At 42.0% G+C, this 27,954-nt stretch overlaps 2 protein-coding genes across 6 annotated transcripts in view; one reads left to right on the top strand and one right to left on the bottom strand.

The window, feature by feature from the left end:
* abtb2b (ankyrin repeat and BTB (POZ) domain containing 2b) overlaps positions 1 to 9,735 on the top strand; it is a 44,107-nt gene extending 34,372 nt beyond the window's left edge. The window contains exons 4-17 of the mRNA XM_068723382.1: positions 2,292 to 2,444; positions 3,035 to 3,200; positions 3,380 to 3,469; positions 3,597 to 3,698; positions 3,944 to 4,040; positions 4,901 to 5,036; positions 5,561 to 5,838; positions 5,933 to 6,111; positions 6,228 to 6,333; positions 6,913 to 7,015; positions 7,133 to 7,220; positions 7,423 to 7,491; positions 8,248 to 8,361; positions 8,513 to 9,735. Of these exons, the coding sequence (XP_068579483.1) occupies positions 2,292 to 2,444; positions 3,035 to 3,200; positions 3,380 to 3,469; positions 3,597 to 3,698; positions 3,944 to 4,040; positions 4,901 to 5,036; positions 5,561 to 5,838; positions 5,933 to 6,111; positions 6,228 to 6,333; positions 6,913 to 7,015; positions 7,133 to 7,220; positions 7,423 to 7,491; positions 8,248 to 8,361; positions 8,513 to 8,746 (1,915 nt within the window). The 3' untranslated portion in view covers positions 8,747 to 9,735. The remainder of the gene's footprint in view (positions 1 to 2,291; positions 2,445 to 3,034; positions 3,201 to 3,379; positions 3,470 to 3,596; positions 3,699 to 3,943; positions 4,041 to 4,900; positions 5,037 to 5,560; positions 5,839 to 5,932; positions 6,112 to 6,227; positions 6,334 to 6,912; positions 7,016 to 7,132; positions 7,221 to 7,422; positions 7,492 to 8,247; positions 8,362 to 8,512) is intronic.
* A 3,019-nt stretch (positions 9,736 to 12,754) lies between these two features.
* brsk2a (BR serine/threonine kinase 2a) overlaps positions 12,755 to 27,954 on the bottom strand; it is a 155,196-nt gene continuing 139,996 nt past the window's right edge. For 4 of the 5 annotated variants that reach the window (XM_068723281.1, XM_068723280.1, XM_068723282.1 and 1 more), the window contains 7 exons: positions 25,160 to 25,220; positions 22,952 to 23,159; positions 22,743 to 22,791; positions 21,491 to 21,614; positions 20,145 to 20,325; positions 18,937 to 19,026; positions 12,755 to 15,512 (listed from right to left, as the gene is read on the bottom strand). In XM_068723281.1, the coding sequence (XP_068579382.1) occupies positions 15,352 to 15,512; positions 18,937 to 19,026; positions 20,145 to 20,325; positions 21,491 to 21,614; positions 22,743 to 22,791; positions 22,952 to 23,159; positions 25,160 to 25,220 (874 nt within the window). In that variant the 3' untranslated portion in view covers positions 12,755 to 15,351. The remainder of the gene's footprint in view (positions 15,513 to 18,936; positions 19,027 to 20,144; positions 20,326 to 21,490; positions 21,615 to 22,742; positions 22,792 to 22,951; positions 23,160 to 25,159; positions 25,221 to 27,954) is intronic. The other variant, XM_068723283.1, reaches the window with a different exon arrangement.

The raw sequence follows: 27,954 nt of genomic DNA, 5'->3' as shown, positions 1-27,954 counted from the left end.
TGCTTTGAAGCAAGCATTCAGTAAAATAGCTGGGTGGAGGCCTTGTGGCATTCAAGAAGACAGACAGAGACACAGAGACAAATGCACACATGAATGAAACAGACTCACCAATTTATGGTAAGTGAAGCCCATTAATAACATTGATTCCCAAGCCAGCTGCCCCTCCAGAAACAGGACTTTCTTATCACTCTACACCCCACAGCACATCTCCAAACTACCAACCAACCCCCCTCTTCATTGTGACCCCACTTGCCTCCCAGCCTTTTTCCAAACAGTCAAACCCTCCTTATATGCACCCATCAGACCCATTTAACATCTTCCTCCTACTCCTCCTCCATCCCATCAGTCCCTTGTCTGCTTGTTAGCTGTCACGCCTGAGTGACGGCAGTGTCCCTCCTCCTGACTGATCACTGACTGATAAAGTCCCGAAACAACATTTGACAGAATAGCTAGAAGATAAAATAGACAGAAACAGGGGACAGCAGGGTATCTGCGGGCTCTTAAATGTCTGGAAAAAGTCCTAGATTTAAATTAAAAGTCATTTTAAGGCCTTAATTATAATGCAGTCATGTCTGCAATGCAGTTATTAAAGGTCAACTAAAACAGACCATTGTTAGTGATGAAATATGTAGAAACAAGTTTTATTCGTCATCATATCTGCTTTACTAACCACTACCCAACACCAGCCATCCAGTTATGAAAAGTTAGGAAAAGTTCACATATTTGGTTGTTATATTGTTATTAAATTCATTTAAATGTTAAATTGAGTGAGGTATTCAAAAGTCTGACATTCACATTCTGAAGCCTTCGGATAAAATGGAGAAGATCCCCTTTAGTAAAGTGACAATATACTTTATTAACAAAGCACTGATGAATGAGAGAGATTGCTGTTGAACAGAAGGAGCTTATCTATTAAAAACCGCAGGGAGCTACTTGAAGTAAACACAGTGAGGAGAATAAATGGAACTGCAGGGGTCCCAATGCTCATTAACAGTAACTACAATACCTATAGCAGGCGCAGTAGGACTGTATGCTTGTGTACTGCTCATGCTTTTGCTGCCATCTGTATTCATGATATGCATTGGAAATGTTTGCATTTCCTCAGAACAAAGGTGAAGCCACCGCTAAGAATAACACCACAGCAGGAGAAAAGGCTGCTTAGTATCTCATGATAACACAGAGACAGTGTTCAAACACTCATTAACACATTCTGACTGAGGCTCCATAGGATCAAAAGCAAAGCAACAATAACGTGTCATTGTTCACAGGCACATGAGAGAAAGGCACATACAAGAGGAAATGAATAGCGTTGCAGATAGCCATATCACCAGTGGTTTCTAAAGGGTTTTAGAAGATCAGTTGGAAGATGAGGATGATGATGAAAGAAAGAAAAAGAGGGCCAGATGATATTCGGAATGCCACATTCACAAACACCACAGCAGACCTTATGTTCTGCTCTCTTTTACTTCTTGACTGATGCTTACTCCACTGCTTCTCCGTGAATAATGTGACTTTGTCTTGTTTCCTCAGGATCAGGTCAATCTTGTCTATCATTTCTATTTTAATCCTTTCCTCGTCTTTTTAGTTTCACTTGGTTCTCTCTTTCCTAGAAATCATCTATAACAATGCTGGGGTGCTGAACCTTTATTTATCTTCCCTAGGTAGTTTATTCTGCTAAAGCTGGTTTAAAAATAGGCTGATTATTCGGAAGCCACTGCCGTATTTTGTTTATCAAACCACAGCACAAATAAAGTCACAGTCCTGTTATAATCTCCCAGCACAACTCCCAAACAAGGAAAGCAGCTGTTTAACTGCACTACCTGGCAACCAACACTGATTGGTCACACATATATATATATATATATATATATATATATATATATATACATCTGTTATTGCAATGTGTCTGCTTGCACGTATGATGACTTTAACGGAGAAAGCCAACTCTATATGGTGTGTAAAAGCTGGCAAATGTTTGTGATTAGTAAAGGTGAGGTGCTCTATACAGTGTCTTAGTGTGTGTGTGTGTGTGTGTGTGTGTGTGTGTGGGTGTGTTTAAATGTGACTCACTGTGTACTGGTCAGGGTATGGGGAAGTACTGCCAGTCATGTATAAGTCATCTGGTCGTAGACAGTTTATGAGTTCCCTCTCATAATGACCAAATCACAAGTTAAGAAACTCCCACACAGACATTGCTGTGTGCTCCTCATACATTCTAGTTGAATACCGTTTTTTTTGTACCAAGCATGTAGATGGACAGTGGTGGAATTATTCATATTTTCTTTTTACAGGCCATTCCTGTTGCTGCCACCTCTAATGGAGTGGATGAGAGTGGCCATAGTTCATGCTGAGCATCGCAAGAGTCTATTGGTGGATAGTGATGATGTCAGACAAACTGCCAGGCTACTCCTTCCAGGACTGGACTGTGAACCGAGACAGCTGAAGTAAATGAGAACACACACATATACTCACCAGGGTTGTACTGCTTGATTTGTTGACTGGATCTGGATCTCCATTGGAAAGCAGCAGCACTATGTCTGAGTATCTGTAATAAAAAAAGAATATAAGCTAAACCTTAACAATGCCTTCAGACAATACCTAATTTTAGAGTTCTTGACACCAGTGTCATGTCTTCCTTGTCTGTTGATGAGGTCATAATAGTTAGTTGAAAAGAAACAAAACTTACATGCTCAGACATTGTTGTGTACATTTCCTGTAACTGATGCACTAAAGGCCTGTTTTTCAATTGGTTCTTACGAATAGATAATTACACACTATATACAGTAGATAAATGACTGTTTGCATACTGTGACGTGGCTCATTAACCTCTCTTTATGAAGTGAATAATTAAAGAAAATCATCGTATACATATGTACAATGAGCCACATGGTTGAAACAAACTCTTGTAGCTCTTAATGTCTGTTTAATCGGTTTTAGTGCTTCTTCTCAGACCCTGCTAGTTACCTCTCACAGTTTGAAGGTGAACTGTTAATTTTATTATTTTATTCTTTCTTTGTGTCTCTGTCTCCATCAGGCCTGAATGTTGCTTTAGCTCCTTCAAGCGCCTGGACTCCAAAGCCGCCACAGACAAGTTCCACCTTGACTTGGGTTTTCGGATGCTCAACTGTGGACGCACAGATCTCATTGGCCAAGCTATCAGTTTGCTGGGGCCAGATGGGGTCAACAGCATGGACGACCAGGTACTGAACATCTGTCTGTTTGTATATAGCGGTGTAAATGTGTTTTTATATATGACGTGTGTTGAGGGGAATATTGCAACATTATCCATACGTACTCATATTCATAGTTCATTTTTAGGCAGCACTTAATGTATTTGTTTCTCCTTTTTCATGTGCCGTCCTTGCTGTTCGTCACTCAGGGCATGACCCCACTGATGTATGCCTGCGCAGCTGGAGACGAGGCTTTAGTCCAGATGTTGATCGATGCCGGGGCCAACCTTGACGTGGCGGTAAATATGCTTCACAATGTCAACATATGTACCCATGTATTTAGATGTTGCACGTTGAGTAAACTTCTACATGTGAGAGTATGATCTTGATGTTGGTGTGTAACACCAATTTGTCGTGTGCTGCCAGGTTCCACCATGCTCCCCAAAGCACCCTTCTGTGCATCCTGATAGTCGACACTGGGCAGCCCTCACCTTTGCTGTGCTGCATGGACACATCTCCGTAGTGCAGGTTGGAAACACATACACACACATGTAGTAGCCACCACCACATGTAGCTAATATGTGAACCTTTAATTTGACATGCGGTGAATGGTGTACTTTTCACTCGAGGAGAAGGCAGTCCAGAGCTAAATGTGATTGTGATGTTTTACTTTTCAAAGTTGAGTGACAAATTTGAGGTCAGAGGCCAGGCCATAAGTGAGTTACAGGATGTCAAACATTGCATAGTGTAACAGATGTGGTGTGTATCTCCAGCTCCTGTTGGATGCAGGGGCCAACGTTGAGGGGGCCGCAGTCCGCAATGGGCAGGAGAGTACAGCAGACACCCCATTGCAGCTGGCTTCAGCAGCAGGTGGGCAAACACATGCATGTACACATAAAAACACACGTACACACAGTACAACATAAGGCACAGCTGATTTTAAAGTATCGTCAGACTGTGTGATGATCTGATTTATGCTGGGTAAATTACTACTTACTACTAAATTATATGGCAAAATGTCTATTGAATGGAGACATGTGGAGATGAATGAATGAGCCACTGTTGTAATGTTCTGCCAGTCAACTAATAATAACTCTTTTAACTTATCTTAAATTATTTTTACAATTATCAGTCACCAATCCAGTAGTGTGCTAGTTTTCCAAAAGACCACCAACAGAAGCACAGGATTGAGTTGTGAATGGCGCATTGGCTGGAGGAAGAAGGAAATGAGAGGGTAAATGAAGGCAAAGTGAGAGCAGAAGAGTGCTGCCTGTGGTTGTTTAGAAGCCTCTGGGCAGCATTCCTCTGTGGGATCATCTAGAAGCCACACATAGCACACATAGCTGTAGTAAAAGAGACACATGCTCTACATAGCAGCAGTGACAGCGTGTAAATAGTGCCTAATATGAATGTTTGTTTGTTTGAAAATGCAAAATAAAGTATGATCAAACTTAATTTGTCCCTGTGGTAAAATGCAATCGTCGCAACAGTAAGTGCAATAAAGCCAGAAAGAAGACATCTAGAGTATAAGTGCACTAATGAATTAGAAAATAAGCAATAAAAACACAAACACTCATGAAACCATAAAGAATGTTAACAATTGTTGGGCACCAGTGGGAAAAATACACAGAATAGGTGACTAAAAGTATGTCTTTGCAAATTAATGTGTGCATTTAAATGTGTTGAGGATATGTATCTGTATGTAATTGACTTGTTTATATGCTTCCCAGGAAACTATGAGATGGTTAGTTTGCTCCTGGCACGAGGTGCAGACCCCTTATCTAAGACCCACGATGGAAATGCCCTTACGTCATCCCTCTATGAAGACATGAACTGCTTCAGTCATGCTGCCGCACATGGACACAGGTATGTGTGTCTCTCAACCTGATCTGAAAAGGGCATGTTGTCAACATATGCTCTTGTCACACTGCCTGCTTTTGGCCTCTTAACTGCAGAAAAGAAAGTAACACGGAAATAATGTTAACTCAGTCAGCACGCTGTCATACCTGACCTAAGTCTGCATTTGTGCTTTGAGGAGAGATTCATCACATATCATGTGGTGAAATGGCAGACCTTGATAGTTTCAGAGTATAAAAAACATGAATTCAGGGCCTCCTTCTATTCAGAGTCCATCTGTCTCTAAACACCAACTGGAAGCGTAAACCTCCCCACCTGTTCACTGTGTGTATGTGTGAACACAATGTAGACTCAACACTTCACATTCCACAGTGAGGGTGACAGATTATGTAATCAGAGAGGAGGGTACAGGGTCACAGAAATGGATGTATGTGTTGCAGTTTGGACATATATTAATGTTTTCATGCTTTCTTTCTGGCCTTCCCTCCTCGTCCTCTCTCTTTCCCACTTCTTCCTCCCATTTATCTTGTCAGAAACGTGCTGAGAAAGCTACTGACTCAGCCCCAGCAAGTCAAAGAGGATGTCCTGTCTCTGGAGGAGATCTTAGCTGAGGGGGTGGAGGGTGAGGAGGCCGGTATCTGCCCTTTCCTCCCTCTCTCCCCCCTCCCCACCCCTTCCTCTGGCCCCGGGGCCCAGCCAGAGGTGGGCATAGCGAGGCTCTGCAAGGCCAGGATGAAGGCTCTGCAGGAGGCCAGCTACTACAGCGCGGAGCATGGCTACCTGGATGTCACCATGGAGCTACGAGCTATGGGTACCTATCAGATGTCAAGAAGACGATTTTCGTACTATTCAAATTGTGACTTACCTTGAAAACCAAACAACATTTCTTTTTTCTTTTGATGTAGGTGTACCATGGAAACTACATGTGTGGCTGGAATCTCTGCGTTGTGCCCAACAGCAGTCGAGAGCAGGAGTCACCCTCTCACTCCTCAGAGAGTTCACCACGATCAAAGAAGAGGACTACTGCGAGGAGCTGGTCACCATAGGCCTGCCCCTGATGTTCAACATCTTACGTACCACCAAGGTACCATCAAACCTCCGAGTGTCTGCTTGTCTTGTCTTCATGATGTCAGCAAGAGATTTAGTTCAGATGTGTGATCTAATCCCCTTCTTCTTGTTTTTTCCCCCCCTTTTCTCCAGAATGATGCCATTCTACAACAGTTGGCGATTATTTTTAGTCACTGTTTTGGCCCAGCACCTCTTCCAGCCATCCCGGGGATGAAGGCAACTCTTTCAGCACAGTTGGGTAAGAAAACTATGGTTTTAAATAGACATTTGTTTGCACCATAATGCTCTGCACTTTCAATACCTACGACCTCATTGAGTTTTGTATAAATCCCAATTAATATCTGACTGCATTCAAGGATTGCTTCGCCGATTCTTTAATATGTGGGTATGGCATTACAATTGTCCCACAGACATGGGTTAAGCTGATGCCAAACAAATTGGACAAGGTTTTAAAATCTATATCTGAGGCAAGGTATCAAACAGCCAAGGCAATCTTTTTCTCTGGCTGTGTGCAAATTAGTATTTTTACATTTAGCTGAAGTAATACTTTGTTTTCTAGAGATGCAGTAACATGAGTGAAAAGGCAAAACCTTATCCCAAATGGATAGCTCGATGCACCTTTGAAATTCATACTGTATGCCAGGTGTGAGGACCTAGACACAATCACGATTCCCCTACGTTCAAGACTGAACAAAGCTCTGGTTTCCTTAATATGTGTCAGTGTAATATTGGACCAGTGGTCAGACAGGCTTCCTTGTCACTAAGAAGTTATCCTGGGAATGGAGTTGTAAGAAGGTATTTATCTGTTTTCCCACAGACCCTCATTTCCTGAATAACCAGGAGATGTCAGATGTGACGTTTGTGGTGGAGGGGAAACCGTTCTATGGCCACAGAGTCCTGCTGATCACAGCTTCTGACAGGTGAGTCCAGACAAGTTCCCACCAGACAGAATTATACATACTTGAAGACAGTGATCATTTAAAAAAATAAAATAAAAATCCTAGAGGGTTTTGACAAAGATATTTGTTTTCTTTTAGATTCAAGTCTCTGCTGGCATGCTGTGGACCAGATGGAAGCCCCAACAAGAAGATTGAGATTAGTGACATCAAGTACAACATTTTCCAGGTAACAAATATCAAATATACTCTTTATTTCATGATTTTCAAAAACACTACCCAAAGTATTTAAATTTTTTGTGTGTGTGACACAATTAATCAATATTGATGGAATAAACTGGAGATAGATGTACTGCATATGACAAAACATGTACTTTATTTAGTTCAACTACGGTACTTTTTTCTAAATAAGGCCTTTGACCTCTCTGCAGATGATGATGTCATACCTGTACTGTGGAGGAACAGAGTCACTGAAAACTATTGTGCCTGATTTGCTGGAGGTGAGAATCGCTAAACAGATACAATACCATCTATCTGAGTAGTTGTATGAAATGTTTTATCTATTTTATCTATAAAAGTATTCAAATTAAATGGAAACATGAATACTTTTTTGTGAAGAAATAAGGCTGTTGGCTGATAATCTAATAATTGAGCATGGGACAAGTGTGTGTATATGAGACACACAATAGCAGCTTCCTGCCCAGCTCTGCCTCCCCACACTATTTTTTCTGCAATGTACTATTCACAGTGACACCTCATGGATTTTTTGTAAATTCCTTAAATGTGGTGCATATGCATTGCTTTTTAAAGGGGTCTAAAGAAATGTTTATTTTGTGATAACGTAAATCCCCAGTTAAACCATCAGATTGCATTTATTTAGCTGATGCTTTTAACCAAAGCAACTTCCAATAACTACATTCATCCATGTGGGTACAACCCCAAAAAATGCCAACCCTGTTTAAAACACACCGCAATTACAATCCATTACAATGGTCACTCTATTGGGTTGTAAAACAGCAACACTATTTACTGTAGGTCATGAATGTTTGCCAAATTGTATGATTTAATCCTTAGCCATCATTTACAGATATGTGGTTTAGATAATTTGGAGACTGTTGAATATTCGTAATCAGTCTTTATATGTCTTTATAAATAAGCTAGTAACCAAATTATAGCCCAAACTAACTGACTTGTCGTTTACTGCTGTATCCAAGCTGTATCACATTTAAGACATTTGCTTGTGATTTCTCCTGCAGTTGTTGTCGGCTGCTAGTCTGTTCCGGCTGGGGGTGCTTCAAAGACACTGTGAACTCATCTGCTCTCAGCTCATCAACCTGGATAATGCAGTCAGCATCTACAAAACAGCCAAGGTGACACACACACACACTAAGACGTCTGGATCATATTGTGATGTTATGTGTACTGTTAGAGTAGCAAACTGTATTATAGCAGCATTGTTGACATTTTACAGCTATACTTTTTAATGAGGCAAAAACATAACTTTGTCCTCTCTTTTCCCAGGCCCATGGATCATTGGAACTGAGCTCATTCTGTGAGGGTTACTTCTTGCAGCAGATGCCTGCTCTAGTGGAGAGAGAGGGCTTCAGGAGCCTGCTGTTGGGACCCCCCACGGCCCGACAAGGGAACAACTCCACTTCTACGCTGCTTCACAGCCGGGGAGAATCACCTCTTGAGGAGCTGGAGGCCACCCTGGCTCAGCGACTACGCTCTCTCTGCGTCACCTCCCGAGTCTGAGGAAAGAAGACAGAAATAAGGATGTTGCAGTTGAAGTTGAAGTTTCATCTTATCACTGATACAGGATCAGATGTTAAAGGCGCTGTTTAAATGGTTTGAGTATCGATGTTTTCTTAATGACACTTGATCTTATCTCTGGTGACGAGCAACTTCCACAGTGATTTGACACTGGGACGCAGATCAGTGAGTTATTCGGTAGCAGTTAGACACTCTGTGGACAATTCAGCATTTCATATTTTGTGCCAGGAACTCCATCTTGAATTTATTGCAGTGTACAGCATGTTCATGAAGAAGAAAATTGGACAATGTGATGTTTTTTCCAAGGCTCTGGAAGCTTAACCGAGAAGCAACAGATGGATGTAACAGGTGGGAACTCTGAATTATGAAACACTGCTGCCCTCTACTGGACAAAACTGGCAAAATAAACAATTTAATTGGAGGATTGGGATCCAGGGCACCCTCCTGGTTCTGACTGAAGCTATGTAAAGTGACAAATAGACTTTATCAAGTGAGGCAGCCATGCTGGACTTTTGGCTTTGTCCTGTTCAGACTAATAATGCAGAGTGGGAGGGCAGAGGTAGACTTGGTGCCTCCAGCATTGGTGTATACTTTGGATTAACAAATGTACTTTTTATGTATTTTTATGTTTTTATTTTCTATTTTTTAAAAGTTATTATCGGCGAAACAAAACACTTACTAAAGAGTGGAATGGACATTTTCTATTTAATGAGAAAAAAAAGATGTGAGAGTATTTAACGGGGTGTTCCCTTTTTATTTAGTTTTTAATCCAAGCAAATTATTAATATTATTGATGAAAAGTTGCTTTTGTGTAGCTGTTGTTTTTCCAGGTAGACTCTAACAGTTAATTAAGCTTATGTATGCTGAGGTTTAATGCTTCTATACAGGTACAGCAGCAATGTCCAACATGGGATTTGGAATACATTAAGTCTGTTTTAATGCTGGAAATTTTAATAAACCTGGTAAACAAGCTTGGTCAGTTTTACTACACACTATTCCAAATATTTACTGTCATCTGTTGTGTGGGTTTGTGTACACTTACCTGCAATCCAGGACAACTCAGACTTGCAGATCTACATCATGAAAGTCATTATATTTACAATAACAAAAGATTAAATTAATCACTTTTGGTAACACTTTATATCAAGGTCATCATAAGCACATTAATAAACTATTAAAATTTATTCATACGGCTTTTAAAACTATTCATAAATGTTTTAAATCATGTTTGACATTTTATACCAAGTTTTAAGTATTTTAATCGATGGACATAATGTATGGTAAGTTCAGCATTCATAATACTTTATACCTCCATGTCATAGTGTCAACAGTGTTTGAAAGAATAATCTGATCCCTAAATTACACAGCACATTATAACTACCATAAACTGAGTCTGATGATGCATTGAGAACTGGTCTAACGTAACCTTTAACTTTAACTAAAATGAAATCATAAGTTTCTGTAGGATAACCACCCAGCTTTATCTTAAATAAGGTGCTGGAAGTATCAAAAAGCTCAAACTGAGAATAGTTATTCGCACACTTAGATCTAAGCAGCGTACACCACAGGCAGTTTACGAGCAGTATGTCTCATATGTTCAGAGACCGTGATGGTTATTAAAAGCGGTAATGTGAAGCGCCACTACGAGACAAAGCACACAACTTTTGAGCAAACGTAGCGACTCACAAGAGCCCAATATGATCAGAATCCTAACACATTAATTCACTGTCCAACAATGACGTTAACAGAGAGGAATAGAGCTGAAACTAATTGTTTAAATAACCACAGATAAAGTCCCTGCACACACATTTCTCTTTTTAGAAGATGAGAATAATATAATATGGTTTTCTTGGTTGACATCACATTACCCTGAATGAACTGAATTTAAAGCTGCAGAGCAATTCAGTGAAATACATTTTTCTAAAATGAAGTACTTTATTTTTAAGAGCCACATTTTTCAAAAGCATTCTGTTATTTAATTTATTCTTAAATGCAGCACTTGCATTTTTAAATTATGTATTGTTTATAATTCAGCTAGTATTTGCTGGTTGCAAGTTAAGTGTACAGCAAAACATTTTTACAATGATTACCGAAGCCATGTCAAGTCTTTATTTTCCAAAACACTCAACTTCTCTCCTCTTTTCCTTATTCAGAATGTGGTGGTGTATTTGTCTTTAGAGGAATGTCGTTTTCACACGTGGTTACATATTTATATTTAAGAGTTTATCATAAACGTGGAGTAATGTTAAGTTTATTAATTTTCCTAAAACTTTTGGTGACAAACTGTTACGTTACCGGTTAAGGGTTCATGGATCTACGCTAATTGAGACCAGTGGGTCTCAATTAGCGTCAGTAGGTAATTAGTAAAAAGTCGATAATTTTTCACATAAACATAAAAAAAGTCATAGTATATAAAAAGGAAGTCATAAATTAGTCATAGTATAGCATGTCGATAAAAGACTTAAATAAGTCATGGTATAGTCTTATACATAGAGTCACTAATAAGTATAGTGGCTTATGTCGAAAAAGTGAATAAGTAATTGTGTAGTATGTCGGAAAAAGTCCATCACTGAATACAACCTGATCAATGATAGAATTAATTAAACAATTATACAACATAGATACTGATCATAAATCAATAATATACATCAACAAACAAACAATTACAAGTATACTACCTAAATGCAACAAACAATCACGTGCGCATGTGTGTGTGTTGTGTGTGTGTGTTGTGTTGTGTTGTGTTGTGCTGTAAAATGTCACAGTAAGGTATGCAAAAAAGGTCACAAAAACGTTATTGTATATTATGTGGAAAAAAAGTCATAGTACAGTATGTTGAATAAAGTCATTAAAAGGCCATAGCACGTTGAAAAAAGTCAGAAAACAGTCACAATAAAGTATGCTTAGAAAGTCCTTAAAAGAGGAATTGTATAGTATATCAAAAAAAGCCATAGTATTGCATGTCAAAAAAATTCATAATATAGTATGTTGACAAAAGTCATAAAAAATGTCAAAGTATAGTATGTCGAAAAAAACGCCCTGCTGCAACTCAGCTGAGGCTAAGCAGGCAGACAGCTTGGTGAGTTTAGTGTTTTTTGGGGCAAGATTGTAAATTGTATACAAGTTTAAATGATGTGTACAGAACATTGGTTGAATTTAGATGTCGATTGGTCAGTTTCCTATTTCCCATTTTTTGCCGGTCTCATTTACACGCGTGTGCTACTGCCGCACAATAGTGTTACATCGCCACACACATACATGTGTTGGAGAGTGAAGAAGACATAAAGCTCACACTTTACTTACTTCTATCACTGGTTGTTAGTTGGCTCACTTGTATTTCTTTGCACAGTGCGTTTGGCTAACCACTAACAGCTAACAAAACTCAGCCGTTGCTTTGTGGGAAGACAGCTTGGTGAGTTTAAAGCTGAAATTTGTTTAACGACCCTTAACAGGCCCTTAACATTGGTGTCTCGACAGGAGGATAGTCAATTGTGGGTTGAATTCATTCAATCACACAATACAGCAGTGGTCGTTGCATACACACCTGGTGGAGATCTGAACTCTACTGAGTGCGTCTTCCTAGCTCGTTAGATACATGATGGTACAGAGCAGTTATGTGTCTTTATGACTGCCTAAAGTTATGGTAGTCATAATTTGCTGTGTAACCCACAACACCTTAGCCACTTCATGGAGGTATAAATCGTGTTATACGAGTTTCTTGAAGCCTTATGAATGTACAAAAGTGTCTTTATTCATGCATGATAGACATGACCTTCATATAAAGTTCTTACAGGAAATGCTGGTAGGGTGGGTGAGAAAAATGATACCAGGAGAGAAGATGTAATTACAGTACATTGATTTTAACTTTGTACCAGTTAATATATTGTAGTATTAAAAAACCCTGCCCCTATGGTTTTTAAAACACTATGGATATTTACTTTAGGACTTATACACACCCGCACATGTACAAAGAAGGAAAACAGACACACCATAACTTAATGAGTTTATTTGTTTCAGCACTGTAGATGCTCACAGTTATTTTATATGGGGATTACATCAGTCAGTTTTGTTCCTGCTCTGTCAAAAGACCGCTCTGGTCCTTAGAATCATCAGATGTCCTTGGTGCTGCTAGCTTCCCATTTTAAAAAACAGAAAGGAAAGTGAACGATAGGGTATTGCTTTGTGTTTGTGTACTGATATCCCCTCACTGTGTCTCTTCTCCCACCAGATACAGAGAGCAGACATCCGATCCTTCCAGAGAGAGGTACAGAGTAAAGGAAGCATCGTTCAAAACTTTGTGCACAAAATAAGAGGAGGAGGTAGGGAAAAGATTAGCGGGATTGAGGGAACAATAAAAAAGAAGGCCAGAAATAAAAGCAGAAAGGGTAAGAAGTAGGGGATAGAGAGGAAATTTAGAAAGTTAAACGGTAATTTTGTGGAGAGAGAATCAATGAAGGCTGAGAGAAGGAGTGAGTTTGGCATGGAACATGAACACTAAAGCCATGCAAAGAAAAGCTCATGTTTGACATGCACACAGCACTACAGACTAAAAGCATAGAGCAGGAATCCCCAGCATGATTGAGAAGACAATCAACCCCCACGGTTTGTCTGTATATTTACAAAGAGAAGAAGTAGATTGGGATCTGTAGAGTCCTTCTCCTCAGGCCCGGCCTACACGCACAATAATATGAAACTGACAAATATCAATAGAAGAGCATATTCCCTCTCCAAAAAGAGGCTACGTCTACATTCTTAAATTACTGGTAAATGTTTTTTTTTCAAGAGTTCCCACAAGTTCTCTTTCCCTCTACAGAGGTCAGGGAAAAGAGAATTTGTTACTCGATGTTCCCATAATTCTGTTAAATGTAGACCAAAACTAAAGAAAAAAAGTAAATTTTTTCTTCAAATGTTGCCCCATTTACGAACACACAAGAGGGTAATAAATAACATTCAACTGACCTAACAGCTTTGTTCATATAAATAGCCAAGTTATCATAAATTAGGAAATCAAACAGTGAGATGAAGAAACGTGAATAAATAAGGACAGAAATACAAAAATATCCACAATTGCATTTGTCACGTCATCATTTTTTTTGTTCCTCTACTTCTACTGCTGGTAAGTGAGGCTAAGAGAGAGGTATAAATGGAAAACCAAAGACAAAGTGCTGCAAATAACACAAACAGGAATGTTTTGATCATAATTAGCTCAATCAAACAAAGACATAAATGATCATGTAACAAAAATACACAGACAAATTTAAAATAACAGAATGTGACAGGCGCAGGTTTAGCAACCTGACCCTATGGTATCTAAACATAGTGTCACAACTAGACATTTCATTTTTTTATACATAAGAAATGATATCAGTCTGTACAACAGAATAGATCATTCATTTTAAATACCCAAATGCCCACCCTTGTCCCTCCCCTCTACCCCATATTATCATATCATCTCCTCCTCGGCCCTGTTCTGCTCACACCCAGCTCCTCTCTGAAATCACAATTCCAGTCCATTTGCAGCAGTAGTATTAAGTCTAATAAAGTCAGTTCGTATTTTAAACCCAGTTTTTCACAAAAAAAGTACATTAAAAAGCAAACAAATACAATCCAGCAAGCATCTGCGTCGGCCTTTTGGGCTTTCTACAAAACACCTCCCCTTCTCTCCTCCTCTGAATCAGTCAGTTTCTGCATGTCTTCTTTTTGTTGTTGTTCATGTTCTTGTTAATACATCCCAGAGTTTTCTGTGCAAACTGGACCTGTGCATGTAAGCATGTACATGTTTTGTGTGTGTAGTGTCTTTTTGTAAAATACTCGTTTCCATATGATGAACACTCCTTGAAAGGAAAGGGGCTGCTTGGTTAGGGGAGTGTGCGTTTTTGTTTCATTGGGATCTGTGTGGATTAGTTGTGCACATGTGTGTGTCTGTGTGTTCCTAAGATGGGGAACACAAAAGGTATTTTCATCTACTTCTACTGATGGCTGCCAGAGGTGGAGAAGGGGCGCAGAGGGAGATGAAGGTAGAAGTCTGCATGAAGGGGTCTGTTTCCATGGTAACCCCCCCCCCTTTTCAGCGCACCTCTAAAAAAACGTCCTCCGTCAACAAATGTCCATCTCTATCGGCATGGTCGGGGGGCGGTGGGGGTGGAAGGGTGGTCGAGGGAAGGCGAACAGAGCATGGAGCAGGAGGAGGGGCTTAATAGGTTTTCTGGATAATTCCTGGTATCAGAAACAAGTCAGGTCATCACACAGGTTATCAGTAAGGGAGCCAAAAATCAGAGCAAGGGTCATAGGCGTTTAGATGGTTGAGGTAGAGGGGTGGATGATGATGGTGGATGCTAAGGGGTCATGAAAAAGGGAGTGGAAAGAGTGTGTGTGTGTTTGTCATGTAGGTGCAGTATGCGGTTTATAAAATATTACTTAGATTCTCTTAATATATTTCTATCTATATAAAGTAATTTTATACAAAAAGAATTTCCATAAATGATTATGTACACCTAGTTATGTACAAATATTCTCTCTCTGTGCCACTGGTTTATAGTGATACTGGGATGAGTTTTAGCACTGGCTCGACTACACAGCCTCTCGATCTAAGACTCCTCCTGTGCCCCCAAAGACGCCACCGACAGCTTGACTCTGTCTCGGCATTTGGTGTCATTATTTTCTGGCTCGTGCCTCCGGACGTGAATGGGCGAGGGGCAGTGCTTGGTGGGCGTGCCAGAAGGGTAGGGCACCTGTCCGTTCTTCTCGTCTGAAAAAAGTTGTTTTATTACGTCAAAGAAGTTACTCAATGGGCTGCCTAGGTACACAGATGGGGGGGGGACAAAAAGAGAGAAGGGGAAAAGAGAGAAGAAAGAGAACAAACAAACTAATGAACAATGGGGTTCACGGGACAGAGACGAGGCTACATGTGAGACAGAACAAGCAGAGGCGAGGAGGACTGACAGACGCAGCGAGGGTGAGAGCTGCTGGAGCAGCCATGTCAGGACGATAAACCATGCATATGTAACAGCACAACCGATGAAAACACACAAGAGCCATTCAATCTCAAACTAGAAATGAAAGCAAATAGGAGGGCTGACCAAAGTCAATATAGGCTTCTGTAGCCTGATGCTACAGTAAGCTTCTTTAACATATAAACTGTGTGATGCAGAAAGAGGGAGCGTGGTGTGTCGTCTGTGTGAGTCGGTGCCCAAGCAGTTTGGGACAGCCAGAAGCTGGGCAAATGATGGAAGGTGGACAATGTGAACGCTTGTAGCTTCCAGACAACGTTGCCCTTGAAGGATAATAAATCAGTGTCTCCTCTCCTTTTGCTAAACCTAATCGTTGGCGGAGGTTTTGCAGGTTTCCTTAGAGAACTGAACGGCGACATGAACCTCGGCAAAGTGCAGATGATGGAGGCTGTCTGTCTCGTGGCTATTGTAAGTGAAGCACATCTAACACGGTAATGTCTGGACTTAAATCTGCTTGGAGGAAACAGACGACCTTTTGATCAACACATTTCTACACATCCGTTTGGAGTTTTACACTGTAGCTAACGATTAAACCTGGACAAAGACATCAAACACGCCGGGTGGCTGCATTATCATTGAGCCAACTCTTTGAAGTAAGAAAAAGTCCAGCTCATTCTGTGTGCTGAATAAAACTGGTGAATATGCTGAATAACACATGTTTATATCTTTCTAACTGCTATATGCACACTTGCTGAGTTGTTGTGTTTGTGTGCGTGTCAAACAGTATGCATACAAAGGATCTTCAGCTAAACACACTCACTCTTTCTGCAGGGACCCACTGCAGGTATGTGGAGTGGTAATATGAGAATAGGAGCAAATAAAGAGTCAGAGTTCTTTTTGTTAATGCTGTTTACACAGCGCAACTTTGGAAACTATCAGTCACAAACAGGACTGTTTCTGAAGAGGCGGCAGAAGATCCATTTGCACAACAGAGTCCTTTGGGCCGACAAATGAACAGTGACAGCATCAGCAGAAACAGGCAGGGGTGCTGCACAGACGACAAAATGCACACACTCACACACTGGACCACAGAGTCTGTGCCTGTGTATCAGCACTTAATAAAAGGCTGCTGGAAAGTGGAATTTCTCAGCCTGACAATATGCACATGCTGCCAGTGTTAAGACTGCCTGCAATAGTCTAGCAATTCGGCGAACTTCATCTTATCGTGAATGTGTTTTTGTGTTTGCCTATGTGTGCGTGTGCGTGTCTGTGCCTCAGTTGGCTTTGCCTGCTCCATTATCCTGCTGGAAAATGGTTACAGCCAACTTCTCCCTAATATTCCCTCTTCCTTTCTCATGTGTGAAGACTTTCCCCATTTACTCACTTCACTCAAATCTGCACATTTCCAAAAATGGCAGGAAACTCATGAATCTTAATGATCTCAGCTGCTCCATAAAACGGAGACAGTACCCTCTAAATGAACGGTTCTGCTCTGTAGTCCTACGGTATGCTACCTGCATTCATCTACACTCCTTTTATTGTTCCACGCCCTCCTATTGCCTCCCTAAGCTGGGCTCCCAGGTATGCTTCTGTTAATGGCGATTAGGGGACATAATGACCAAGACTTGATGAAGCCTTTTGTTTGACACACATTGGTATGCAAAGCCACTTCTATTCTTAATTACAGTCAGTGACTTTCTGCAAAAGACTCTGTGGTCAGGTAGCGGCAAAAGTGTGTTAGGAGGTCACAAGGAAGTAGGGAGGGGGAGGAAATCAATTACTGATAAGCACACATTGACCTGTTTTAAGATTTATATTACGGTGAGAGATACTCTGTTCGTGTAAAGAGATGAAATTAATTTAGACTGACCTTGGTCAAAAGCAAATGACATTACATTTTTATCCTAAATTGATCAGCTCTGTAAGCCTATCATTATTTATCTTTTTTGTCATATCCTCAATCTCCTCTATTGATAAATGGTTCTCATAGTATACATGGTACATCTCTGCTGCTGAAAAAACCTACAGCTGTTGTTTGAACCTAATGTAATATATAATGCATTCTAATTTTAACCTTCAGTCTGTTAATAAGCTCAAACATGGAATATCAGAAGTAACTGGTAAACTGCCACTGAGAGAAAAATACAGCTCACACTTGTAACTTACGGTATAGTAACAGAGTAAAAGCTGTATGACGGCTCGGTATCTGTTGAAAAAAGTCCTACATGGCATTGGGTTTAAAGGGATAAAGACACAAACATAGAGACACCGAGATTATGATTCACGCATGAGATGAAATTGATATCCAACAAAAACAGCAAACCTTCTTCTGATAAAAACGGTGCATTTCAGGCTGGTGGTGTTTCCCTATGTGACCAGCAAGTGGAGCTGTTGTCAAGATGATGACGACTGAGACGCACACAAACAGAGCAGTGATTCACAAGGAAGGACATGCTAAAGAGCAGATGGGGAGGAGAGGGATCCCTATTTCTCTCTTCTTTTCCTTTTGCTCATCCAGAAAAAGGATGTAGCCACACTGGGGAAAGAATGGACTTATACAGCTCCAGTGCCTCAACATGATGGAGGAATATTTAAATAACGTCACAAAGTTCACAGGTGAACGGTTAGGTGGTGATTGAGGTAGCCCGTCAGAGGTTTTTATATCTCCTTGGTGCCTTTGGAGGCTGGTGGACGAGAGAAAACAGGGGGAGGGGGTCCTATTGTACAAGCACCCAGAGAGAGAGAGAGAGAGAGAGAGAGAGAGAGAGAGAAAGAGAGAGAGCAGGTGTGGTGTCACTGTGCGGTGCAGTGCATTGTGGGAGTGCGTTGAGGTGCAGTGGTGTTGCCATAGTGACAAGCTCCGACGATCAGTCTTGGAAGTAGGAGTAACAGAATGCAAATCAGCTTACCCTACCTCCACTCTAATCTTCACTGCCAGGGCAACGAGACAACATTTGACCCGCAGTCGGTGCTTGAGAGCAACTCCCACCCTTTCATGGCAGTGAGGCGCGGGCATGCAAAGGAAGCCGTTTTGAGAACCGGAGAGCGGCTCGGGGATTTCAAGCACGGGGGAAGACGAAGGCAGGATTTAGCTTAGCTTCAGCGGTGAGAGTGGTTCGTGTGTGGGTGGGATGGGCGGATGAGGCGGTGGGGGTAAGGGTGGAGAGGTTTTGGATAAGATTTTGAAATATTTTTCTTTTGAAAAGAGGAGTTCCTACTCACCAGACAGCTGTTGGACCCCTGGCTGGTCATGTGTGCTTAACAACTGGCTCTGAATCGTCTCCACTACTCGCTTAAAGCGCCGACTGGGTCCTAAACACAGTCACACAAACAGGAAACATTTGTTGCGTCACAATCTACAGGTCGCAGCACAAAGACAGACAGAGTGTGTAGGAACTATATAGATGGATTAATTAAGAGAAGACCAAGTAAGGGTGTGCATGGAGTGAAAAGTGAGCTGGAGAAGCTGCAGAGAGCCTGAGATGATGGATGGAGGCCAGAGAGAGGTGTTACTGTAAGCCCCTACAGTATACCTGCTGTATGCAGTATGTGACATGGAGGAAGGCTATTAAGTGCCACTACTACACCCCATTCAGCTCAAATGTGCCCCCCCCCCACTTGTTTGTGTGAGTGAGAAAGAGAGGGAGAGAGAGAGAATGCATGTGTTTCTGCAAGACTAAGCATGCACGCATGATTGCTTAGTATGTAATCTTGCATAGCCAGACCTCATTTTGTTACGCTCAGGGAGGTTTAGGTTGGGGGAAATCTTATCAAGCATCCAGGATTGCAAGAACTTTGAAAAACCTTAGGCAGCCATTCTTTTTGGCAGTGAGTTTGAGACATCCACATTTGTAAGCAGAACTTCTGGTTTATTTTTTGGCTGGATATAAACATAGATTCATTTTATTATATTTGAGTGCGACAGCATCCCACTTGACATGTAAGTGATATTCTTTTCTACACTTTTCAAAGTGATTTGTGAGAGTTAGATTTCCCTAGATCTCAGTGAGACAGATGAGATGGAATAGTGTTTATCTCATAACGTGTACTGCATGTTACTCTGCCTGTGATCCGTCATCTCACAACAGCAAGGTCCTAGGTTTGAACATGACCCTGTCTGTCCATTAAAGAAGGAATCAAATACCGATTCAGTGAAATAAATAATGATATTGGTACTTTCTCTCTCTGAGTAAAAAAGAGTTAAACTAGTAAAAGTGAAGTAGCCGTATTTGCATTCATACTTGTATGCCTGGGGACCCTACTCTCTTCTCATTGGCTCACAGACCTGGGGTCCCCAGATGTGAGGTCTGCACCTAGTTCGTCTTGTGACTGGTGACCTGTTCAGTGTGCATTGTGCCCAATGCATTGCAGGATTAGCGGGTAGAGAAAAGGAGGGTGAGGAACTTGGTGGGTGATGACAGTGTCCTGACCTGAGAGCAGGGTGAAGGTGACAGAGTAGATGCCATTCTCCTTCGTGGCAGCTGTGCTCTCCGTGTAGGTGATATCCACCTGGAATTTGACCGGCTTCTGGAAGACTGTCGGGCCGGCTGTGGACTTGTACTCTGCTCGGAAACTGGTCTGGGAGATCACACTGTGGCTCAGGCTGGGGATCTGGGAGAAAGAAGAGGAGAAGTGAGGAAAGGCAAGATGGACAAAGAGGCAGAGATAGGAATAAAAAATAGGTAGTACAAAAATGTGAGTAATGGGATTATACATCAGGAGCATTGATGTTTAATTTCCCCCCCACACCTAGCAAATGAAAAGGTGAATAAACTCTCATTAAAATACCCTCTACATACTACGAGCCACAGTTGAAACTCTAAAGAGATTAATGCCTCGGGGAGTAGCCATGCATGCCATGGAGACTTAAACTAATGTAATCTTGAGTCATCCAACAACATTGCACTCTCCCACCTAAAATGAATTTGTATGCCCAATGAACAGGTGAGCTCTGAAATAGTCACGTTTCGCCATAGTGCTGGAGAGGGTTTGACATTCCATTAATATGAGTGTGGTGAGAGGTATAATTCCACTGATTCAGGTGCCAATCTCCTGTCTGGAATAGCAGCTAGTAAAAGCCAGAGGGGAAAAGAGCTACCTCCAGGGATGAGGAAACAGATTTGACATTGACCTGCACTGGCAGAGTTTGCATTTACTTAGACTTTGTTAAATTTAACTGGGGTGAGGATAGGTTTTGTTCAATTATGTACACTGAATATCAACTACCACTGGTGAGCGTTTGTTGATACAGATTCTGCCGCGCTTACTGGGAAACCCTGATGTTACCTGCATTCCTGCACGTACTTAAACATCCACATTATACACACCCCACACACAAAGATACAATTCACACTATCTCTCAATTTCTCACACTACACATCTAAATATACACACACACACACATGCTCAATAAACGGTATAGAAGGTAAAGCATCTATATGCTAATGATCAATGCTCTCTGTTGATTTTCTATTGACCCCAACTGAGTCTGCAGTCAGAGAGAAAATAGAAGCACTGAACACAAGCAGTTTACTGAATTGCTACATAAATCAGAAGCATGTTAGCAAACACTCAGAGAGAGCCTGCCGCATAGCATTGCCAATCACCAAGGCAATGTTAGAAAAGGCAATGTCCTGCAACAGACAGCAGACGCACAGGTAATACTGCAGCATGCACGCATATTCAGATTTACAGAGAAAAGTTGGGGCGCAGGGATCAGATGGTAGAGGAGATATGGATAAAGTAAGGAATTAAGCAAGACATTGTGAGTGTGTACCGAGAGAAAGGCTTGAACAATGTCTGCCTTGATGGAGCTGAGAGGCTTGTCTTTGATGACAATGAAGATCTGCTCTTCTTTTTCCAGGTTGATGAAGTTACCAAACCAGGATTTTTTGGCAAGTCTGTGGGGAAAAGACAGGAAGAAGAAAACGTGTTTATCAGCTGTAGGTTTATATTATATTGTTCTGCCTACTAGAGAGCGTTTGTCTTCCTTCCACCCTTTTTGCTTCCTTGTCAAAACCCACCCATCTAATCATCCATCTAACCATCTATCTATCCAGAAAAATGAAGAGCTGGTGAAGAGTTCTCTCTCTCTCTCTCTCTCTCTCTCTCTCTCTCTCTCTCTCACTCTCACTCTCACTCTCACTCTCACTCTCACTCACTGCAGCTCTGGGAAAATGGAAAGAAGCAAACGGAGGATACCCTGAGGGAAATAAGCTAAGACTGTGCAGGGGAGAAAAGTTTTCTGAAACTTCACTTTCTGTGCAACTGGGTTGCAAGTGTTAATGCATGTATGTGAATGTATGAGAGAGAGAGATAATTGAGCCTCTATGTGAACAGAACTGTAGGTCCAACAGGGGAGAGGTAGATTAATTCACCACTAGCTCAAGTATACTTGCACCCACTAATAAGCCATATGGACTCCTGTTTTGTGGCATATTAATATTTTATGAGATTTTTGAAATTGCGGATGGATTTGTGAGACTCAAACTTCAGCACAAAGAGAAACACTCCCCAATAAATAAATACTTCCATAATGTTACATTTGCAGCAACATTAAGGGGCACATTGTCCTGAAGTAAGAAGCTAGTAACAGCTGGTGTGTGACTGTCTATTAATATGATCAAGCCTAACCCAACTAAGAAGGTCTTTTCCAGTCATCTCTACAACTCCTTCCAGCCAGGATGTTCTTCTCAGCCAGGTGGAAATGGCCAAGCCAAAGAGCCAGCGAACCAAACAGGCATATCTAGGCCAACCTTGAGTTATCAGGCCCCTGGGAGCTCAACAAGATCACACAGGCTACCGTACCTCCCTCATAACCAACCCAATACTTCCTGCTACGGTGTTGCTTCTCCAGCCCAGACCAGCCCTGAGGTCATTACAGGGAACTCGGCAGGCACAAATCAGACATTCACGGATGTAATGCTTTCCAAATCTGCATGCTATCAAGAAGCAGCCTGTTTGAGCCAATGACTGAGGAGCTGACAGGTTATGCATAGTTATGATAGTGGTGGTATAGTATCACTCACTCTGGGGAAGACTCTGGTGTGAGGCTGGACATCTCCTCTTGTGTGGGAACTGTGGAAGCAAGGTTAAAGTTCAGACAAAAGTAGAAGTCTCAGAGAAAGATAACAAGTAGATTGCTTTAGTGGGTAAAGTTAGTTTTATGGAGGGGTGAAATTAACAAGATAATTCAGCGTTTACGGTAGAAATGTTAAATCTGCTGGAATGTCAGTACCTTGAAGTTTCCTGCGGTGGAAGCGTGGTGAGCCCAGGAAGCTGTTTTTGATGGAGTTGAGGCGTGTCCTCCAAGGCATGCCTCCGATGGAAGGGCTGGGGGGCGGCGTGGGGGTGGGGGTCCCGGCCGGGCTGTCCTTGGGAGTGTGCACCGGGGTGCCCTTTGGGGTGGGGAGGGGGCTGCCTCGAGGGGAGGGGTGAGGGGTAACCTGTATGAGCGGGATAGATTTGGGCGTGGGGTCAGTGAATGAAGAAGGCGCCGGCACCACGGGGTGGAAGTGGTGCAATCGGATGGGCGACAGGGGCACCACTGCACTGAAGGGCACAGAGAGCTGGGGGTTGGCAGCAAAAAGGGATTGCCGTACCTGGGGGCTATTTGGGAATGGAGCACTGGAGATGGAGGATGGAGAAAAGGGGGAGGACGGGGAGGAAGGAGAAGTAGGGGTTGGGGGCACAGAGGCAGAGGGTGGCTGTGATGGCAGCTGGCAGGGAGTTGAGGGCTCGGATTTGGCTGCAGAGGCTGTATCTGAGGTTTCGGGGAGCGGGTTGGATCGTGTGGCTTGGAGGGGCTTGGGGACAACTTTGGGCTTGGTGGGTAGTGTCTGCGTCTTGTTGAGTGCTGCCGGCAGGGGCTCACTGTTTGGAGCGAGGGAGTTGGGGGTGGAGATACGGGGCCCTGTGCGATTGGGGGCGGGCTCAGGGGATGGGCAGGGGCTTGTGTTAGGGGACTGCGACAAGTCTGGGGACTGAGGCGGTACACAGAACTTTCTGACAGGCTGGAGTTAGAGGACACAGTGTGAAGACAAGCAGCCCGATACAGCCAAGTGTCAGAGCAGGTGGAGGAGGAGAGGAAAACAAAGCAAAACACAAAGGGACACATGCAGGCACACAGATAAAGCAAGACAGAAAAGTGGAGCAAAACAAACAACCACACATCCAGAAGAAGAGGCAGACAAAGAATATTGAGGCAGGTACAAGGGAGAGATGGAGGAATTGACAAAAAAGAAAGACAGAAAAGAAAAGAAACATGCAGTTAGACCATTCAGTGACTCGTGTCAAAAGAAAACATAAATGAAATAGAAACAACAAAAACAGCAAGCAATACACACAAATAAATAAAAAAGAAAAGAAAAGATGGACTTCACTTGAATAAAACATACAGGGCTCTGCTGGCAGAGAAAAGCAAGCAGACACTAACATGTGAGAGACAAAAGGCCAGCTGTGAGGACAATTTGGTCTGTCTCAATATCAGGAGGAACACCATTATGGTATCTCTGCTGTAAGTTTTATTGATCTGTTTTATTTGTAATTGTAAAATTCCAGCCACAATGGTGCACTGATAAAGTATTTCCTTTGGATACCTCCCCTTTTCTCCAGACACAAATCTGAGAAAATAACCCCGCACGGAGCCTCTCATTGAGAGCACAATCCAGGCTTTGCTAGGTCTGAGAAATCTATTTCCCTTTCAGATCAGCCTGACAGAACCTGTGTGGCGCAAAGGAGCTCGTCTTAGGATCCTGGCTAATCCCGAGCCTTCTCAGGTTAGTCAGCTGGAAAAGTTTACCACAAGCTCCCCAGCTCTGAACAAGAAAAGTTGGATTTTCTGAAGCATTCCTGGAGCCGGATTTCCACAGAGCTCAGACCACAGAAAGCACAAGCAGGGATAATAACAGAAAGGCTAGAGAGAGAAGAAGCTTTTAGGGGAAGGTATAGTAGTTTGCTGTTCTGTCACGTCCCCCGAGGAAGTTCATCAGTATATTTTACTTTGAGTTAATTGAAAGATCCAACTATAGACACATGTAAAGTCTGAATGAACACCGGGTAAGAGAAGCTTATCAAAGTGGATCCCTGCTTCCACCAAATGCAAAGGTAGATTTAAAACTTGAGGGGAAAAATAAACTATATTTCAGACTAATATTGAAGAGGAAAAGTCTACTATATTGCATGTGCGGAGAGATACAGGGATAACACTTTCATAATGAGTGTGCTGTGCATTGGTCAGAAGCCTGGGCGATGAAGCTGTAGTGAGCGTCTTCATTTCCTCTTGTGGACATACAGTAAACGGCAATAAGATGATATCAGCAGAAGTTGGATGGTCGTTATCCCTGAGCATGAACAACTACATACAGTACATGAGAACTGGGTCAACAGGTGTGTGTTGCACATGTGTATGTGTGTGTTTGAAAGTACATGGAGGGTCGTGACTTACCCGTGGGCTGCTGAGGGGGCTGGTGGAGAGGCCAGAGGAGGCTCCACTAATAGACCGAGACCTGTGGAACAAACACGCACGAACACACACAGAGGAGAAGAGGTCATTTGTGGGATCAACGTGTGTACTTGTTACAGGTTTCAGTAAACACAGGTGGAGGTGAGAGCTTGGCGGTGACATGTCGCACACAGTTAGAAAGCACCACAGTATATGTCACCATCATACCAAGCACAGTAGTTGCTATCAAGCCCTTTGCAAACACAACACCTATTCACACAAAAAGACAGTAGAAGCATGAAAACACAGGAACAGCACCGACTTGACAACATACATTGCATACAACAACTGCATTGACTTGCAGCAGTTGGTCTCAAACCAATTAAGCTCAAACTTTGGTTTCAAATATGCTGATTTGACTGCAGCTTCTCCCGCAAATCTTTTGGTTGCTTTCCACAGATTAGCATTCAGATTAGCTTTCCGACCCGTCTAAAGTCTGCTAATAAACCAAACATGTTGACTTTGAGGCCTTCGCACCGGATCAGTAGAAAATATCTTGAGGGGGAAATGAAGTGGGACATTTGGTTGAGTGCCATTTGTCATGTTTTTCTTTTCCCCCGCAGATGCCGTCAATAACCCCTATGAGCAGAGCCCTGCTCAGAAATGAACAATCACAGGACAATCTGTCTCCATCAAGTGCCCACGCACACATGTACGCACACATACACAACACACAAAAACAGAGTCTGTCAACACTTGGAAACACCAGCTGCTCACTGTCACAACACTGTTCCTTTTTGTCATTCAATCTAACAATACACCCCCCCCCCCCTCTCTCTTTCAGCATTGCTGCATTTGCAAACATGTGGCCAATCCTAGAGATCTTTTGTCTCTCTTTGAAAAGGATAAAGACACTACAACTAGTATTTTTTTTCAACCTCACGGACAAATGTGAGGGGAGGATGAGGGAGGTCTAGGTGCGATGGGGAAGGAGGGAGGAATGGAAGAATGAAGGATGGGAGGGAGGGGTAGCGTAATGGAGACTGATGGTCATTCCTGGTGCTGGAGCAGTCCCCCAGGACCACAAAGGCATCCACACATGGACACAAAACTGCGTACATGCTTACAGCTAGTAGCCATAAAAATGATACTGGTGCTGTCATAACAACAAGCCCGGATTAAGATCTATATGTATCAATCTTCTAAAAAGTCGAGGCACTTATTTGGGTTCAGTCACCCATCTCCCTTGAGCCTTTAATTTACAACCACCACAAGAAAGAAGTGATACTAGAGCAGGAATATTACTCCTGAGAGACCCAGCCACACAAACAGAAGGGAGGCAACGGCTACAAAGGGAGGGAGGAAAATATAGAAACACCCACTCTCAGGCTATTTTTGCAATTCTCTCACTGCCCCTTCTGTGAGTGTATTCATTGCACACACTCATGAGTAGGCGATGCTGGGACCACGTTGGCTAGGATTTCTTGTTTAAGAGAACAGTCGACCAGACAGTATCATTTACATTTAAGTCCTACGGTCCACTGAGACATGCCAACAGTTGCTCACTAGAGCTCCTGTGCGCCGATCGCAGTCGATCGCACTTCATATAAACATGACCAGAACACAGCGTCCTCGGGCCATTATGAGCATATTGTTAGAGGCACTCTGGACCAGCAGGTCTATAAAGCTAATGTTACAGATGGCTATGCGGTACAGTAATGAGCTGTTAGAGGCTCAACCTTGCTTCGGAGAGACGATGAATTTTTGTTGACGAGTGTTATATTTGTTGTGAACAGCGGACACAACTTAAGCAATCATTTATCATCTATCACATAGAAACAAAGAGGCCATGTTATTAAATCAGCAGCAGAGTAGATACTGAAGCCAGCTACTCTAAGCCCTCTGTGTTTCTGTCGTTCATCACATAAAAACATGTTCTCAAGTAGTATCTAGCCCTACAGAAAGTTTTGGTTTTATTTGCCCAAGTTTTAAGACATCTATTTTTGCAGAAATTTCTGCCTCCCCCCAAAAAACAATTGAGGTGAGTAGAATTTAATTTGTGGTGCTCACAGCATTTAAAAATAACACTTAAAAACCCATTAAGCAACTGTTCTTTCCAGATACAATGTCCCAATTACTCTATACTTCACAGAACACACTGTCGACAGTTTTCATATGGGACTACTTTGTCGTTAGAAAGCAGTTTCAATGAAAACTGTTGATAGTGGTTTATATTTATAGTCTGTTAGTGTGGATACACATATTGATGTTGAATTTTTGGAATTCAATACCGTTAGCACCAGTGGTGGAATGTAACTCAGTCCCATACTTAAGTAAATCCATTTTATGTTATTTTATACCTCTACTTCACTATGTTTCAGAGGGACATATTGCACTTCTTACAGCAGTACATTTATTTGACAGCTACAGACAGTACATTTGCTGCTAGTGCTTTAATTGAAGTGACATTTCAAATGCAGGACTTTTACATATAATAGAGTAGTTTTACATTGTTTAAGTGAAACTTTTACTTGAGTAAAAGATTTGAATACTTCATCTTCACCACTAGTGAGCACCACAGATTAAATGTTATTCCCAACTTATACAAATAAAACCAAAAGTATATGCCTTGCAAGACACCACTGGAGGTAAATGAGAACATTTATTTTTTTACGTGAAGTTACCCTTTAATGTGTGTGTACTTGCACACATACAAGTGAGAGTAATGGCGTATGAGTGGGGCCACTCATTCATATCTTTCTATTATCTATTGTGGTGAAGTGGGACCTCTGCTCGCA

Source organism: Cebidichthys violaceus, unplaced genomic scaffold (assembly GCF_023349555.1).
Source record: "Cebidichthys violaceus isolate CVI_PGR_0920_01 unplaced genomic scaffold, fCebVio1.0.p SCAF_3, whole genome shotgun sequence".
Lineage (NCBI taxonomy): Eukaryota > Metazoa > Chordata > Actinopteri > Perciformes > Stichaeidae > Cebidichthys > Cebidichthys violaceus.
Note: the sequence above shows the minus strand (reverse complement) of the source record. Positions and strands in the feature narration are given on the sequence as shown.